This window comes from Canis lupus, chromosome 2 (assembly GCF_048164855.1).
Source record: "Canis lupus baileyi chromosome 2, mCanLup2.hap1, whole genome shotgun sequence".
NCBI classification, from domain to species: domain Eukaryota; kingdom Metazoa; phylum Chordata; class Mammalia; order Carnivora; family Canidae; genus Canis; species Canis lupus.
In genome coordinates, this window is record NC_132839.1 from 40,852,664 (window position 1) to 40,871,424 (window position 18,761).

An 18,761-nucleotide genomic window follows, 5' to 3' on the forward strand; every position below is an offset into this window, starting at 1 on the left:
TCGAGATGATGACAGGACTTTGAATGCTGGTTTGACAGTATTCTGGCCAGGGACTTAGGAAAGCCCGGATGCTTCCCAAGGAAGCTATATCCATAGGGAATAGCCAGAAGACTCACTGACACTTTTTAAGATACTTATATGTATATCCAATCACCATCAGTTCTGCAGTCTGCACTACAGGCTAGCGTCAAAGGATTTTATGTGGCATAGGCTGAAGATCAGAGTGGGCCTCCTGCTCCCACCCTCCATAATCATGAAGGACACCTCTCCCCAGCTACATGTACAGAGGTAGAAGAAAAGCATGAGACAGTTGGCAAGACCTTCTTATCCACCTAAACAGAGTGAAATGGGAGAACATAGAGTGGATAAAGGAAAAAGATCAAAGTTTTCATGCCTTTTAATGTATAGAGGCCTCAACCACAAAGGGCAGAAGGGGGAATATAAAACATACCCAATAAATACATGTTGAACTAAAACAGAATATAATTAAGATTTGTAATTCCTTACTTTTTTGAGCTATATGGCAAAAAATAAAAAGTACAATGAAGTATAAGTTTTAAATGTTCTTTTTTTTTAAAAAAATAGCAATTACAGAACAGCTTAGTGGAATTTGGAAAACCATGGAAGATGAATCCAGGAGATGGAGCATTTTATGGCCCTAAAGTAAGTAGACCATATGCCTCAAAAAGAGTAAAATTTAAAGGAAAAACAAATGCTGTCTTTAAGCAAACATCATTTAATTTACAGATTGATATAAAAATCAAGGATGCTATTGGCAGATACCATCAATGTGCTACAATTCAGCTGGACTTCCAACTCCCTATTAGATTTAATCTTACATATGTTAGGTGAGTAATTGAATATGATAAATAATGTAGTACTAATATGCTGTTATTTGTTATTTGAACATGAGCAATAAAATACTATTTCTATTTTTTTAAAGATTTATTTATTTTTTCATGAGAGACACAGAGAGAGAGGCAGAGACCTAGGTAGAGGGAGAAGCAGGCTCCCTGTGAGGATACCAATGCAGGATTCAATCCCAGGACCCTGGGATCCCGACCTGAGCCAAAGGCAGATGCTGAACCACTTGAGCCACCCAAGTGCCCCAGCAATACAAAATAAGCATTAATACATAGACTAGTAAGTGTCTAGTAGTATATGAGTGATATACTAATTTATTTTTAATTTTTTTTCAAGTTTTTATTTAAATTTCAGTTAGTTAACATGCAATGTAATATTAATTTTAGTTGTACCATATAGTGACAACACTTCCGTGCAACACCCAGTGCTCATCATATGTGCCTTCCTTAATCCCCATCATCTATTTCATCCATCTCCCCATTCACCTACCCTCTCCTAACCATTAGTTTGTTCTCTATAGTTAAGAGTCTTTTTCTTGGTATGTCTCCTTCTCTTTTTTCCCCTCTACTTGTTTGTTTTGTTTCTTAAATTCTGCATGAGTAAATTCCACATATTAGTGTCTCTCTCTAACTTACTTTGCTTAGCATAATACTCTCTAGCCCCATTCATGTTTTTGCAAATGGCAAGATTTCATTCATTTTTATGGCTGAGTAATATTCCATTGTGTGTGTTTTTGCGTGTGTGTGTGTATATATATCATATATGTGTGTGTGTGTGTGTGTGTGTGTGTGTGTGTGTGTGACTTCTTCTTTATCCATTCCATTCATTGATTGGTGGACACTTGGGCTGTTTCCATACTTTGGCTATTGTAGATAATGCTGCTATAAACATCAGGGTGCATGAACCCCTTTGAATTAGTATTTTTGTATTCTTTCAGTAAATACCTAGTAGTTCAATTGCTGGATCATAGGGTAGTTCCATTTTTAACTTTTTGAGGATCCTCCATACTCTTCTGCAGTGGCTACACCAGTCTGCATTCCCACCAACAGTACAAGAGAGTTCCCTTTTCTCGCCGACACCTGTTGTTTCTTGTGTTATTGATTATAGCCATTCTGACAGGTGTGAAGTGATTATCTCATTTTAGTTTTGATTTGCATTTCCCTGATGGAGAGTGATGATGAGATTCTTTTCATATTTCTATTGGCCATCTGGAGTGTTTTTTGGAGAAATGTCTGTTCATGTCTTCTGCCCATTTTTAAAATTGGATTAGGGTTTTGTGTGTGTGTGTGTTGAGTTGTATAAGTTCTTTATATATTTTGGAGACTAACCCTTTATCAAATATGTCACTTGCAAAAATCTTCTCCTATTCAGTAGGTTGCTAGTTTTGTTGATTGTTTCCTTCCCTGTGCAGAAGCTTTTTATTTTGATGTAGTCCAATAGTTTAGTTTTGCTTTTATTTCCCTTGCTTCAGAAGACATATCTAGTAAGAAGTTGCCATGGCTGATGTCAAAGAAGTTACTGCTTGTGTTCTCTTCTAGGATTTTTATGGTTTCAGGTCTTACTTTTAGTTCTTTAATCTATTTTGAGTTTATTTTTATGTATGGTGTAAGAAAGTGGTCTAGTTTCATTCTTTTGCATGTAGCTGTCCAGTTTTCCCAACACCATTTGTTGAAGAGACTGTCTTTTCCATTGAATATTATTACCTGCTTTGTTGAAGATTGAAAGACTGTATAATTGTGGGTTCATTTCTGGGTTTTCAGTTGTTTTCTATTGATCTGCATGTCTATTTTTGTGCCCATATCATATTGTTTTGATTACTGCAGCTTTGTAGTATAACTTGAAGTCCAGAATTGTGGTGTTTCCAGCTTTGTTTTCCTTTTTCAAGATTGCTTTGCCTTTTTGGGGTCATTTGTGGTCTTATACAAATTTTAGGACTGTTCTAGCTCTGTGAAAAATGTCGGTGGTATTTTGTTAGGGATTGCGTTAAATGTACAGATTAGTTTGGGTACTATGGACTTTCTAACAATATTTGTTCTTCCAGTCCATAAGCATGGAATGTCTTTCCATTTTTTTGTGTTATCTTCAGTTTCTTTCATGAGTGTTTTATAGTTTTCAGAATATAGGTCTTTCACCTCTTTGGTTAGGTTTATTTTTAGATATTGTATGATTTTTGGTGCAGTTATAAATGGGATTGATTCCTTAATTTCTCTTTCTGTTGTTTCATTGTTAGTATATAGAAATGCAACAGATTTCTGCACATTGATTTTATATCCTCCAACTTTGCCGAATTCATGTATTAGTTTTAGCAGTGTTTTGGTGGAGTCTTGGGGTTTTCTACACAGAATATCATGTCATCTGCAAAGAGCAAAACTTTTACTTCTTCCTTGCTGATTTGGATGCCTCTAATTTCTTTTTGTTGTCTGATTGCTATGGCTAGGACTCCCAGTACTGTATTGAATAAAAATGCTGAGAGTGGACATCCCTGTCTTATTCCTGACTGTAGAGGAAAGCTCTCAGTTTTACCCCCTTGAGGATGGTATCAGCTGTGGGTTTTTCATATATGACCTTTATGATGTTTCCTCTAAACCTACTTTGTTGAGGGTTTTTTTTTTTTTTTATCATGAATGGATGTTTTACTTTGTCAAATGTTTTTTCTGCATTTAATGATCATATAGTTCATATCCTTTCTTTTTTTAATGTGATATATCATGTTGGTTGATTTGTGAACTTTGAACTACCTTTGCAACCCAGGAATAAATCCCACTTGATCATGGTAAATGATTTTTTAAATGTATTTTAGATTCAGTTTGCTAATATTTTGTTGAGGGTTTTTTGCATTTGTGTTCATGAGAGATATTAGCCTCTAGTTCTCTTCTATTTTGTGTGTGTGGTGTTTTTATCTGCTTTTGTTATCAGAGTTATGCTGGCATCATAGAATGAATTTGGAATTTAACCTTCCTTTTATACTTTTTGGAATAATTTGAGAAGCATAGGTACTAACTCTTCTTTAAATGTTTGGTAGAATTCACCTGTGAAGCTGTCTGGTACTGGACTTTTGTTTTTTGGGAGTTTTTTCATTACTGATTCCATTTCTTTGCTGGTTATCAGTCTGTTCAGGTTTTTTATTTCTTCCTGTTTCATTTTTGGTAATTTATATGTTTCTAGAAATTTATGCATTTCTTTTACATTGTCCAGTTTGTTGGCATATGGTTTTTCATAATGTTCTTTTATAATTGTATTGCATTATAATTGTATTTTTGTGGTGTTGGTTGATATTTTTCTTCTTATTTGTGATTTTATTCACCTTGGTCCTTTCTCTTTTCATTTTGATAAGTCTGACTAGAGGTTTATTAATTTTATTAATTTCTTCAAAAAATCAGCTCCTGTTTTCATTGATCTGTTCTATTGGGTTTTTTTGTTTTTTAATTTCTATATCACTTATTTCTGCTCTAATCTTTATTATTTCCTTTCTTCTGTTGGCTGTAGGCTTCATTTGTTGTTCTTTTAACAGCTCTTTTAAGTGTAAGGTTAGGTTGTTGATTTGAGATTTTTCTTGCTTCTTGAGATAGTCTTGTATTGATATAAACAACCCTCTTGTGGTCCTAAGACCACTGAGTGCTTCATCCTGAAGGTGTTGGACTTTTGTGTTTTCACTTTTGTTTCCATGTATTTTTTTCTTCCTTTATTTTCTGGTTGGCCCATTCATTTTTTTCCAACCTCCATGTATTTTTTATCTTTCCAGATTTTTTCTTTTCTTTTTTTTTTTTTTTTAAACAGTGGGTTTATTTATTTTTATTTATTTATGATAGTCACAGAGAGAGAGAGATGCAGAGACACAGGCAGAGGGAGAAGCAGGCTCCATGCACCGGGAGCCCGATGTGGGATTCGATCCCGGGTCTCCAGGATCGCGCCCTGGGCCAAAGGCAGGCGCCAAACCGCTGCGCCACCCAGGGATCCCTTTCCAGATTTTTTCTTGTGGTGGAGTTCTAGTTTCACAGTATTATGGTCAGAAGAGGTGCATGGTATGACTAAAATGTTCTTAAAATTTGTTGAGGCCTGTTTTATGGTTATATATGTGATCCGTTGTGGAGATTGTTCCATGTACACTTGAAAAGAATGTGTATTCTGCTGTTCTAGGATGGAATGTTCTAAGATTATCTGTTAATAATCACATTTGGTCCAATGTGTCACTGAAAGCCATTGTTTCCTTGTTGATGTTCTGTTTAGATGATCCATCCAATGATATAAATGGGGTTTAAAGTTCCATAATAGTATTTTGTTATCATCAATGAATTTCTTTATGTTTGTTATTAATTGTTTTATATATTTGGGTGCTGCCATGTTGGGTGCATAACTATTTACAATTGTTATGTCTTCTTGTTGGATTATCTTCTTGATGATTAGATATTGTACTTTTTTGTCTCTTGTTACAGTCTTTGTTTTAAAGTCTCATTTGTCCAATGTAAGTATTGCTGCCCTGGCATTCTTTTGGCATCCATTTGCATGATAAATGTTTCTTCATCCTCTCATTTTCAATCTGCAGGTATCTTTAGGTCTAAAATGAGTTTCTTGTAGGCAGCATTTGATGGTTGTTGTGTTTTGTGTTTTTTTATCCATTCTGACACCCTGTATCTTTTGATTGGAGCCTTTAGTCCATTTACCTTCAAAGTAATTATTGAAAGATATGTATTTATTGTCATTTTATTACTTGTTTTGTGGTTGTTTCTGGAGATTTTCTTTGATACTTTCTCTCTTTTATATTTTGCTGATTTTGTTCAGTGATATATTTGGATTTCTTTGATTTCATTCTTTGCATGTTTATTAATGGTTTTTGATATTTGGTTACCATTAGGTTTGTATATAACCTCTTCTGCATACAACAGTCTATATTAAGTTGATGGTCATTAAAAAATTTTTTTTTTTATTCATGAGAGAGGCAGAGACACAGGTAGAGGGAGAAGCAGGCTCCACACACACACAGAGCCTGATGTGGAACTCGATCCTGGGACTCCAGGATCACACCCTGAGCCAAAGGCAGACGCTCAATCGCTGAGCCACCCAGACATCCCAATGGTCATTTAAATTTGAACCCATTCTTCTCTCCATGTTTTAGGTATATGTTATTATATTTTATATCTGTTTTGTGAATTCCTTGACTGGTTTTTTACAGAAATATTCATTTTTACTGCTTTTGTGTTTCCTACGTTTATACTTTGTTAAGGCAATCAGCCCATAGGAACCTAGCCTGGAAGACTTTGTCTCCTCAACCAGGGCCTGCCTTGTCCCTGATTTCCGGTCACAGTCACTCTTGAAGGGACTGTCTTGGAGAGACAGGTGGCTTCTTGTCTCTGCTGTTTTGCATTTGGGCTCATCTCCCTCATGCCAAGACTGGCGTGGCCTCTTCCATCATCTCTGAGCCTTCCTGAGCAAGGGAATTCAGAGGTCAGTGAGGCTCCTTCTGCCCCCAGAGATCCCTCCAGTCTAGGAGAGGTCTAAGGGAGAGGAAGGCAAGCTTAGATACCAGTGCAGCCCCAGGAGAAGAGCTGGTGTGTACAGGGGATTTTAGTAGAGCAGAAGTGGAGTAGTAGGAGGAAGGCCTTGAAGCTGGTTGATAGAAGGGAATTCTAGGAGATGGGTAAGTTTGAAGAATACATGGGAATGGGGCCTAGTCTCCGTGTCAGGCTGGGCTACTGGATTTCCTCTCTGGGCCTGGAATTCTCAGCCAGGGTCAGAATCACCAGGCCAAATCAAGCAGCTGGGAGGGTGTGGCAGATGAGCTATTACCCCCAGAACTTGATGATATATAGCCATTCCGTGAGAGGGGGGTAAAGAAAACTTCCCCTTTATAAGCATAGAGAGAGTTTGATGTTTGGGTGGGAACTTCTGCAAGATCTAGTGAAACATTTCAAAGTTTGGGAGATATTGAAGCGGAGGTGGTGGTACTTTTGGTCTCTCCTTTCCATTCAAAGAGCCCCCTTAATAATTCTTTTTTTTTTTTTTTCCCCTTAATAATTCTTGCAGGGCTGTTTAATGGTCACAAATTCCTTAGGTTCTAGTTTGTCTGGAGAACTTTTTATCTCTCCTTCTATTCTGAATGATAGCCTTATTGGATAGAGAATTCCTGGCTGCAGATTTTTCCCATTTAACACTTTCAGTACCTTCTGGCTTGTTAAAGTTTCTGTTGATAAATCTCCAGCTAGACTTATGGATTTTTCCTAGGAAGTTACTGACTTCTTTTGTCCTTTTAAGATTTTTTTCCTTTATCACTATATTTTACAAATTTAATTAAAATATATCTTGATGTGGGCCTGCATTTGTTGATTTTGATGGGAGTTCTTTGTGCCTCTTGGATTTGGATGCCTGTTTCCTTCCTCAGATTAGAGAAGTTTTCAGCTATGATTTTCTTAAATTTTTTGCCCCGTTTTTTCTCTCTTCTGGGACTTCTGTAATACAAGTGTTGTTATGTTTGATGGAGTCACTGAGATTCCTAAGCCTATTCTTGTTTTACATAATTCTTTTTTGTCTGTTTTGTTCAGCTTCACTGCTTCCTATTATTTTGTCTTCTAAGTAGTTAATTTGCTCCTCACTTTTTCCAGCCTGCTATTCATTGCATCTGGTGTTTCTCTAATCTCATTTATTATGCACTTCATTTCCTGTTGACTCTTGTTTAACTCTTATCTCTGCAGTAAGGATCTCACTGATGTCTTCCATTCTTTTTTCAATTCCAGCGAGCGTTGTTATGATCATTGCTTTAAATTCTCCATCAGGCATGTTACTTATAGTTCTTTCACTTAGATCTCTGGTTGTGGCCTTATCTTGTTCTTTCATTTGAGATAAGTTCCCCTGTCTTCTCATTTTCTGTACATCTCTGTCTGCTTCTCTGTGTTAGAAAACTCAGTTCCATGTTCTGATCCTGAAAGTAATGGCCTTAAGAAGAGGTTGAAAAACTACCCAGGGCCTAGTGCTTCAGGGAGTGTCTTCAGTGTGTGCTGTGTGTTCTGCTGTTCTGTTCTTGCTGCTCTATCCTTCAAGCTGGTCATCTGCAGAGGCTCTCCTTGCCTGATGTGGGTAGTATTTGGTCTCTGGGCTGAGTGTGGTGAGTTTTAATTAGGTATGCTCTGGTCTGTTTGTGAAATGAGACATGTCACCACCTCCACTGGAACTGAGGCCCTATAGAACTCTCTGATTGGGAGATGTGTTGTGGGCTGGGGTTTTTGCTGGTCTTTTGGGGGAGGGCCAACTGCACTGGGATTGGGGTGTGACTGAGAAGGGCAGCTCCATCAGAGTGCCAGGGGTGAGGGTGGGGGACTTGGTGCAAGCAAATTAGGCAGCCGGTGTCCACACTGTGCTGCTTCCTATGGGTGGTTCTGTGTTTATGCTGAGGGCTGGGGGAGGGAAATGGTGGTGGCTAGCTCTGTTGTTCCTGGAGAGGCCTCTCTGTGAATGTTACCTCTTAGGGATGTGCTCCAAGAAGAGCAGATATTCTCCCCACCATGTGCCCCAGGTTCTCTTTAGATCACTTTTTCCATGCTGTCTGCCCCCAAGTTATTTGCTTACCTTCTCTCCAGGAATAGGGCAGTACCCTTCAGGCTCTATCCCAGCTGACTAAAACTCTAGGCTTCAAGCCCCACTAGTTGTAAGAACTCATGAAATTCAGCCCCTCTATTTTCCAAGCCAGCGGCTATGGGGAAACATTCTCCTTGTGTATTGCCCTGTGTGCTCCTCTCTCTCTTGCCTTTCACCACAAGCATGGCTCCCTCCCAACCTCAAGCAGCCAGGATCCGTTTCTCCCCTAAACCACGTCTCTGTACTTTTTGCCTTCTTCAATGTGACCTCTCCCTTTAGTTGTGAAATTTGCTGTCAGTCTTCAGGTTGATTTTTGGGGTATTTAGGGTGATTTGGTAGTTATCGAGTTGTATTTGTGAGAGGACGTGAGCCTAGGGTCTTCTTACTCTACCACCATCTACCTATCTCCAGTTCCAGAATACTCATATATTTACATACCTGCTAATAATCTATTTGGGGATCAACTTGAATTTTCTGAGGACATGGTTTAGTGGGGAAAGGAAGATAAATAAGTGTAAGATTAGAGATATGAACAAAGTACTATAAAACATAATTCAAGCTGCTAACTCCCTGAGGTGGAGGAGGGATGACTTCATAAAGAGTAAACATTGGGTCTGTATCTTGAGGATAAGGTATTTGTCAGAGAAAGCAGAGGGAAAAGGCAATTTTATCATTTCACATTAACAACTCTTTAAAAAAAAAACAATTCTTAACATACAGTGAAGTTCACATGTGTGTGGTGTGTGTATACTGTTCTGTGAGTTTTAACACCCATGTAGAATGGTGTGCCAATACCAAATTATGATTCCATTGTTCCAATAAACTTCTATGTGTTCCCCTGTCATCATATTCTCCTCCCATTCCTCTCCTTTGGCAATCACCAATATGTTGTCCATCACTGTAATTTTGCCTTTTACAGAATGTTTTTTATATGGAATGATACAATATAAAACCTTTGAGATTGGCTTTTTTCACTCAGCATAATGTCTTGGAGATTCATCCATGCTTTTGCATGTATCAACAATTTATTCCTTTTACTGCTAATTAATATGCTGTTGTATGTATGCACCACAATTTGTTTTTTCAGTCACTCAAATGAAGGAATTTAGTTCATTCCCAGTTTTGGGTGATTATGAATAGAGCTACTATAAACATTAGTGTATAGGCTTTTGTGTGAATTTAAGTTTTCATTTCTCTGGTATATAGACCTAGGAATGGGGCACATGGTAAGTGTATGTTTAACTTACAAGAAGCTGACACACTGTTTTCCAGAGTGGCTGTGCCATTTTGCATTCTCACTAGCAATGTATGAAAGTTCCAGGTGTTCTATATTCTTGCCAGCCTTTGATTTATTTTTCTTTTTTTTTCCTTTCCTTAAAGCCATTCTAATAGGGGTGTAGTAGGATTTCCTCATGGTTTGATTTTGTTTCTCTAGTGGCTAATGATCTTAACATCTTTTAATATATTTTTATACCATTAATACATCTTCATTGGTTTAGTGTCTGTTCCAGTCTTCTGCTAATTTTTAAATTGGGTTGTTTTCTTGCTGTTGAGTTTTGAGAGTTCTTTATATAATCAAAGGCTTTAATATGTTTTTTGCAAATAGTTCCTCCTATAGTTGTTATTTTTTCGTTTTTTACAGTGTCTTAACTTTCCCTTCAATCTTGAGTTTTTAATTTCAATTTTTTCTTTTATAAATCATGCTTTTGGCATGATGTCTACAAATACTTTGCCTAAGCACAGGTGATGAAGATTTTCCTTTATGCTTTATCTTAAAAAGTTTTCTAATACTAAGTTTTATCTTTGGATCTAAGATCCATTTTGAGCTCATGTTTGTGTAAGAAATGAAGTTTAGGTCACATTCATTGTTTGTATCTAGATGTCTAATTGTGCTAACATTTTTGTGGCAGACTGTTCTTTCTTCACTGACTTGCCTTTGGGCCTTTATCAAAAATCAGTCAGACACATTGTATAAGCCTATTTTTAGATTTTCAACTCTGATTCATTGATTATTCCCTTATTAATACCATACTGATTCGATTACTGTAGCTTGATAATGTCTTAAAATTAGATAATGGAAATCTTTTTTTTTTTTAAAGATTTATTTTTTATTCATGAGAGACACAGAGAGAGTCAGAGATAGGCAAAGGGAGAAGCAGGCTCCCCGCAGAGAGCCCAGTGTGGCACTCGATCCTGGAATCCAGAGCCAAAGGCAGACACTCAACCACTGAGCCACCCAGGCGTCCCAGATAATGTGAATCTTTTATTCTTTTTCAAAGTTGTTTTGGCTTTTCTAACTCTTTTGCTTTCAATAGGTCTAAAAAAAATCCCTAGTGAGAATTTTGTTTGGAATTGCATTAAATCTAAAATTAGTTTGGGGGTAGAATTGACTTCTTAACTGTAGTTAATCTTTCAGTATATGAACTTGTTTGATTTCTTTCATCAGTTTTTATAGATTTTGGCATACAAGTTCTGTACATATCTTATTAGCTTTATGCTTAAGTATTTCATTTGGGAGGGGAAATTGTAAATGGTGTATTGTATTCTTAATTTTGTCACCTGTGTGTTTACTGGGAACTAAAACTGATTTTTCTATGTTGATCTTATTTGCTGAACTAACTTATCAGTTCTAGGAGTTCGGGTTTTTGTTTGTTTTTTTGGTAGAATTCTTGTCTATATAGACAGTCATATCATCTTCAAATAGAGACAATTTAACCTTTCCTTTCTCATCTGTATGCTTTTTATTGCCTTTTCTTGTGCTCTCTTGCCTCATGGCACTGGCTAGAACTCCCAGCGCTAGGTTGAATAGAGGGATGAGGGTGGGGATTGTCACTTTCTTCTTCCCAATCTTAGGAGAAAAGCGTATAGTTGTTTCATCTTTAAGTATTACACTAGATACAGGTTTTTGTAGGTGCTCTTTGTCAAATTGAGGGAGTTTTCCTCTATTCCTAGTTTTCTGAGAGTTTTTTTTTAATCATAAATGGGTTTTGAATTTTGTCAGATTCCTTTTCTACATCAATTGATGGGATCATATGACTTTACTTTTTTTAGCCTGTTCATATGGTGAATGTACATTGATTTAGAATGTTGAACCAGCTTTGCATTGCTGGAATAAATTCTACTTGGTCATGGTGTATCCTTGTTTTTATATATTACTGGATTTGAGCTCCTAATAGTTTGCATGTATGTTGAGATGGGATAATGGTCTGTGGTTTTCTTTTCTTGTACTTTCACTGGCTTTGGTATCTGGGTAATGCTGGCCTACAAAATGAGTTGGAAACTGGTCCACTGTCTTTTATTTTATGGAAGATATGTAGAACTGGTATTATTACTTTTTCAAATGTTTAGTAGAATATACCATTGAAACCATCCATTGCTGGAGGTTTTCTTTAGGAAGGTTTTTAACTATGAGTTCATTTGCATTGAGATAGAAGATAAATTTATGTTACAGATTTCTTTTTGGTTAAATTTAGAGTTTGTGCTTTTCAAGGAATTGATTCATTTAAGTTGTTGAAGTTATGTGCAAATGTGTTTATAATATTACCATATTATGCTTTTAATTTCTGTGTCACCTGAAGCGATATTTTCTCTTTCATTCATAATTTAGTAACATGTGCATCTTTATTTTTTTCTTTGTCAGTTTTTCTAGAGATTCATCAATTTTACTGATCTTCTTAAAGAATTGACTTTTAATATCATTGATTTTCTCTGTTATTATGCTTTTAATTTATTCAATGTCTTCTCTTTATTATTTTCTTCATTTTTGCCTGTTTTGGGTTTTCCTGTCCTTTTACTTTTATCTTTAACCTGCTTATGTCATTTATGTCATTAAATTTAGAGTGGGTTTCTTCTAGATAGCACAGTATGCCTTTTTCTGTGCTATTTTTCCTCTCACTTTGGGATTCAGATGGTGTGAATATTAGGCCTTTTGTTATTGTTACACAATTCTCTGTTTATGTTTTCATCACTTGTTCTATGTATATTTCAGATTGGATACTTTTGTTCATGTATCTTTAAGTTCACTGACTCGTTTCTGTCATCTCCTTTGCTGCGGTGTCCATCTAGTGAATTTTGTTCATTCCAATCCTTGTATTTTTTTTTAGTTTTACAGTTTCTTTTCTAAGACTTTTATCTTTCTAGTCATTTCAAGTGTGTTCAGTTTCACTTGTTGGAGTATGCTTATAATACTCTTTTATAGTCTCCAGTGATTCCACCATCCTTGTCATCTCACTGTTGGAATCTGTGGTCCTTTCCCCTCACCTGTAGACATTTACCTGGTAATGAATATGGCAAGTAACTTTGGATTGTATCCCAGACAGTTTGAATATTAGGAGATGATGGGTTTTGTTTAAATCATAAAGATACTGTTGATTTCTTTCTTGTTGTTTTGTTTGTTTGTTCAGCAGTCAATTTGAAGGGGTAATTAGGTTCAGGCCTTAATTTCTAACATGCCTTCTGTGGGCTGTGGTTCCAATATGAGTTCAGTTTTCAGAGCCTTAGTGGTGCTATTCAGATCTGTCCAGTGTGTGTGCCACCCAGTGGTCAAATCCCATACGTAGTTCAGTTCTCAAGCCTGTTGTGTGCTGTTCAGTCAGACCTACACGTTGCAGCTCAGAGGGGAGGCCAGGTGAGTTCATACATGAGTATGGAGTAGCTATATTGCATGCCCTGCTCTCTGATTTCCCTGGCACTTTTGATTCCCTAGGTTATCTTTTTACAGTTCTATGGCCAGAAAGCTGGGGCTTTTACTTCCTCACTCCACCATATTTCTTTCTGTGACTATATCTGTGCTAGAGACCAAGCATCAGGAGGCCAGAGAGAGAGAGAGAAAAAAAAAAAAAGGCAACAGGCATTCATCCCTGACATGTGGGATCATAGTCCCTTCTGGTCAGAGAGAATGATCCTCTTCCTCAGAGTTTTAAGTGCCAGTTTAGTCCCTGGCCTCTGTGGGAATGCCTGGGGGTTGGACAGAAGAGAACAGAAAAAAAGAGGAAAAAAGAAACCCTAGGGTTTCCACAACCCCTACTCTTTTTGAAATTTAGAAGTTATTTTTTCAGGCTCTTGACCAGGAAATGAGGATTTCTCATGACGTTGCATCTAGTGTATACTTTTGGTTTGGGGCCACCTTTTAGTCTAGACCACCAGCCACACAATACTGGAAGACAAAATTACAGGAAACTAACTACTGGTTCGATGGTACTTCAAATTCTCATCTTCTTTAACAATCCACCTGTCATCATTTACTTTCAGAATCCTCGGGTGGCTGTTCCATGCATTTTTTTCCAGGGTGCGTGTTTGTATTCTGTGAGAGAGCTAGGGTGGAGCATGCTTACTCTATTTTGCCTGGAACCAACATCCTGATCTGAGCTAGACAAAAATGACCATATCCCTTTAAACTGCCCTCTTATCAGCATGTCTAAGTTTTGGATATAGTGTTGATTAGATAATGTGCTGAGTTGTCTTTCATTCAAAATTATTAATAAAAATTAAAAAGGAAAAATTATTGGCATGTTTCAAATCTAATAATTTTAATAGAATATTTTCCTAATAAGATCCTTATAATAAGAGAACAACCATCATTTTTCCAGTATGATTTTATGGATTAATCTCAATTTGTGTCCAGCCCTTAAAAATCTTATTTTATTTTGTATTCTTCATCTTGTGTTTTGATTACTACATATATAAAGCTACACTAAGACTTGTAAGTTAAAGAGTTGAAAGAATAGTTGATTAAATATTGAGAGTTACACCAACACATGAGAATAATAAAAATGCTTAGGAAAATGAGGGATAAAACACAGAACTTTCAAAAATAAATTTGGACCTTTTAGGAAAGATGGTGTCTTAAGTTCATGTTTTACAGAACCCATCTTTCCCCAGTAACCTACTAAAATGAACAAAAAAGAATAGGGGATGACAGGACTTTGTTTATGCTGAAATGACACGCTTGTTTAACAAAATTTGAACGTTGATGGACATTCAAGGATGATGTGGAAGAGAAGCAGATCAGGCAAGATAGTCTCCATCCATCCGTTTCTCTGTCCTTTTGTCATCCATCCATCCATCCATCCATCCACTCGGCTACCCATATCTATTTATCCATCTACCCTAGGTGTTGGGTAGATAACAATAGGAGAACAAGAGTGGGAGCAGGGTCTAAAGACAAAGTAGGAGATGATGACAGGTAGAATAAGGTAGCAGTAATAGAGATTTTTTTTTAAAGTGTAGGTATTTGGGGTATATTTTGAAGGTAGAACCAATATGACTTGGTCATAGCTTAGATATGAAGGGAAAAGGAGAGAGGAGCATCAGGATCATCATTATGATCAAATAAGTTTTTTTTTCCTAAGAAAGCATTAAAAAGTATATTATTGTCACTCATTACATTCAACAATGCTGAAATTCAGTCAACAGAATTTAGCATCCATACTTGTGAGATGACCAAAAAGAAATTTTTTACTATGATAAAGAATATTTATTATAAAATAACAAGAACACCTCAGCTTTGTTGGAAAGAAGGGACTATGCCTACTATTTGTACTATTACTCAGAATTGTTCTGGGAGTACAAATATTTGAAGCAAAAAAGATAAAATTGTTGTTATTTGTAGATGTTAGATGTCTTGAAATCCACCAGAACTAAATGAAGAAAAATGGAGACTAATGATAAAGTTAAATAACATCAAAATGCAGAAGTTAATTTATTTTCATATATAACCTGCTAGGAAAAGCAGTGGGGAAAAAAACATTTCAGAAGCAACAATAATAATGTAAAATACCTAGGAGTAAACTTAACAGACCCTCTAGCCCATTCCCTACCAACCTCCCTCCATCAACCCTCACTTGTTCTCTATCGTTAAGAGTCACTTAGAGCTTGTTTCCCTCCCTCATGTTTTTTTCTTTTCCGCCTTCCCATATGTTCATCTGTTTTCTTGCTTATATTTAGCCATAAAAAAGAATGAAATCCTGCCATTTGCAGTGTTGTGGATGGAGCCAGAGTGTATTATGCTAAGTGAAATAAGTCAGAGAAAGACAAATACTATATGATCTTACTCATATGTGAGAAATTCAAGAGAAAAGAAAATTTAAGAAAAAAGTTGTTTAAATGAAAACTCACACCACACTCTTGCAATGGGAAGAACCAATATTGGGAAGATATTAATTCTCTTCAGATTTATCTGTAAATCTAATATAATGCCGACAAAATCCACTGGGGTTATCTTTGGAGACCTTGACATTAATTCTATTGTTTATCTGAACATGTAGATATGTACATATAGGTTATTTCACTATTTGCCCTTCTTAAGGTTAGACCTGATTTTAGTTCTTTTGATATAGATAAGGGACAGAAATTTCTTGTATCCAGGGGCCTGTGAAAGGATCATCCCACTTCTCTTTCATTCCCTATACAAGAACAACATTATGTAACATTCAGGAATATACCATACTGGTTTAGTTTATAGAATGAATTATTTCTTTGTATATCTGTTCAGGCTGGACTCAGCTACCTACCCCACCCCAGAGATTTCTGTGGGATCGAGACAGGATTTGGCCTGCAGTCACGTTATAATGGCTCTTATTGGAAATGATTGACAATGATGATATCTATCATTGTAATATTTGATGATATCCATCATGTAGTATTTGAAGTGAATTTAATGAATTCTGTTTGAATGAATAAATAAATAAAATATTTTAAAAAATAGTTATAGCTGGGTAAACTATTTTTTAAAAATCCATTAAAGTAGTACTGATATGATACCACCTAGAGAAAACCCTAAAGACTCCACCAAAACACTACTAGAACTGAAAAATGAATTCAGTAAAGTCACAGGACACAATATCAATGTACAGAAATCTGTTGCATTTCTATATGTCAATAATGAAGCAATGGAAAGAGAAGTTAAGAAAATCCCATTTATAGTTACACCAAAAATAATAAAATATCTAGGAATAAACTTAATGAAGAAAATAAAAGACCTGTAGTCTGAAAACTGAAGCATTGATGAAAGAAATTGAAGGCAACACAAACAAATGGAAAGATATATCATGCTCATGGAATTAGAAGAACAGATATTGTTAAAATGCCTGTATTACCCAATACAATCTGCACATTTAATGCAATCCCTGTCAAAATGCCATTTGCATTTTTCAGAGCTAGAACAAACAATCCTAAAATCTGTATGGAACCACAAAAGACCCTGAATAGCCAAAGCAATCTTTAAATTTTTTTTTTAATTTTTTTTTATTTATTTATGATAGGCACACAGTGAGAGAGAGAGAGGCAGAGACACAGGCAGAGGGAGAAGCAGGCTCCATGCACCGGGAGCCTGACGTGGGATTTGATCCTGGGTCTCCAGGATCGCGCCCTGGGCCAAAGGCAGGCGCTAAACCGCTGTGCCACCCAGGGATCCCCAAAGCAATCTTTAAAAAGAAAAATAAAGCTGGAGACATCACAATTCCAAATTTCAAGTTATACTACAAAGCTGTAGTAATCAAAACAATCTGGTACTGGTATAAAAACAGGCACACAGATCAATGGAACAGAATAGAAAGCCCCAAAATAAACCAACAACTATATGGTCAATTAATTTTTGACAAAGGAGGCAGATATATGCAAGGGGAAAAAGACAATCTCTTTAACAAATGGTGTTGAGAAAGTTGAACAGCTGCATGCAAAAGAATGAAACTGGATCACTTTCTTACAACATACAGAAAAAAGAAAACCCTCCAAATGGTTTAAGGACCTAAATGTGAGACCTAAAACTATAAAAATCCTAGAAGAGAGCATAGGCAGTAGTTTTTCTGACATTGGCCATAACATTTTTCTAGATAGATCTCCCAAGGCAAGGCAAACAAAAGCAAAAATGAACTATTGGGACTACATCAAAATAAAAAGCTTCTGCATAATGAAGGAAACTGTCAACAAAACTAAAAGACCACCTACTACTGAATGGGAGAAGTTATTTGCAAATGACATATCCAATAAAGGTTATTTTCCAAAATATATGAAGAACTTTTACACCTCAACACAAAAACACAAGTAATCCCATTAAAAAGGGGCCAAAGACATGAATAGACATTTCTTCACAGAAGACATCTGGATGGCCAACAGATACATGAAAAGATGCTCAATATTAGTGATCATCAGGGTAATGCAAATCAAACTCTCAATGAGCTATCACCTATACCTATTCAAAATGGCTAAATCAACAACATAAGAAACAACAGCATTGATGAGGATGTGGAGAAAAAGAAACACTCTTACACTGTTGGTGGGAATGCAAACTTCCAGCCACTGTGGAAGACAGTGCAGAGGTTCCTCCAAAAATTAAAAGTAGGACTACCCTATGATCCAGTAAGCGCACTACTGGCATTTACCCAAAGAATACAAAAACCCTAATTCATAAGGGTATATGCACCCCTGTGTTTATTGCAGCATTCTTTACAATAGCCAAACTATGAAAGCAGCACAATTGTACATCCCACTAGACAATGGACAAGGAACAATGATTACTTATATTTCTTTTTCTTCAACTGCCCCCTGGGCCCCTTGTCCATTGTCTAGTGGGAATGGGGGGGGGTGATTAACTTTTAAACACATATGTATAAACATGTCTATATATAGTGTACATATATATATAGTAAACAAATATATGTAAAATGGCATTCAACTTAACTAATTATGGCAGTGCAAATTTTTTAAAATTTCATTTTATATTTTATAAATAACAATCATTCATCTCATGATTCATCTTTAGCATTTGTGAGAAAATCAGAATTTATAATCTTTTTTTAAGATTTATTTATTGATGGGCAGCCTCGGTGGCTCAGCGGTTTAGTGTCACCTTCGGCCCGGGGCATGATCCTGGAGACCCGGGATCGAGTCCCACGTCGGGCTCTCTGCATGGAGCCTGCTTCTCCCTCTGCCTGTGTCTCCCCCTCTCTCTGTCTCCCCCTCTCTCTCTCATGAATAAATTTTTTTTTAAAAGATTTATTTATTGGGACACCTGGGTCGCTCAGCAGTTGGGCATCTGCCTTTGGCTCGGGGCGTGGTCCTGCGTCTGAGGATAGAGTCCCGCATCGGGCTTCCTGTGAGGAGCCTGCTTCTCTCCCTCTATGTCTCTGCCTCTCTCTTTGTGTGTCTCATAAATAAATAAATAAAATGAAAAAAAATAAAGGATTTTTAAATTTATTTTAGAGAGAGAGAGTGTGTGGTGGAGGTGGTGCAGCGGGAGAGGAAGAGAGAGATTTCAAGCAGCATCCCCCCTGAGCACAGAGCCTGACACAGGGTTCCATCCCAGGACCCTGAGATCATGAACTGAGCCAAAA

General features: G+C 36.7%; 1 protein-coding gene across 2 annotated transcripts in view; it reads left to right on the forward strand.

Moving 5' to 3' along the window:
- Window positions 1-18,761, forward strand: part of TARS3 (threonyl-tRNA synthetase 3) — a 73,148-nt gene that overhangs the window by 48,402 nt on the left and 5,985 nt on the right. For both annotated transcript variants that reach the window (XM_072796387.1, XM_072796394.1), the window contains exons 14-15: window positions 586-663; window positions 748-848. In XM_072796387.1, the coding sequence (XP_072652488.1) occupies window positions 586-663; window positions 748-848 (179 nt within the window). The remainder of the gene's footprint in view (window positions 1-585; window positions 664-747; window positions 849-18,761) is intronic.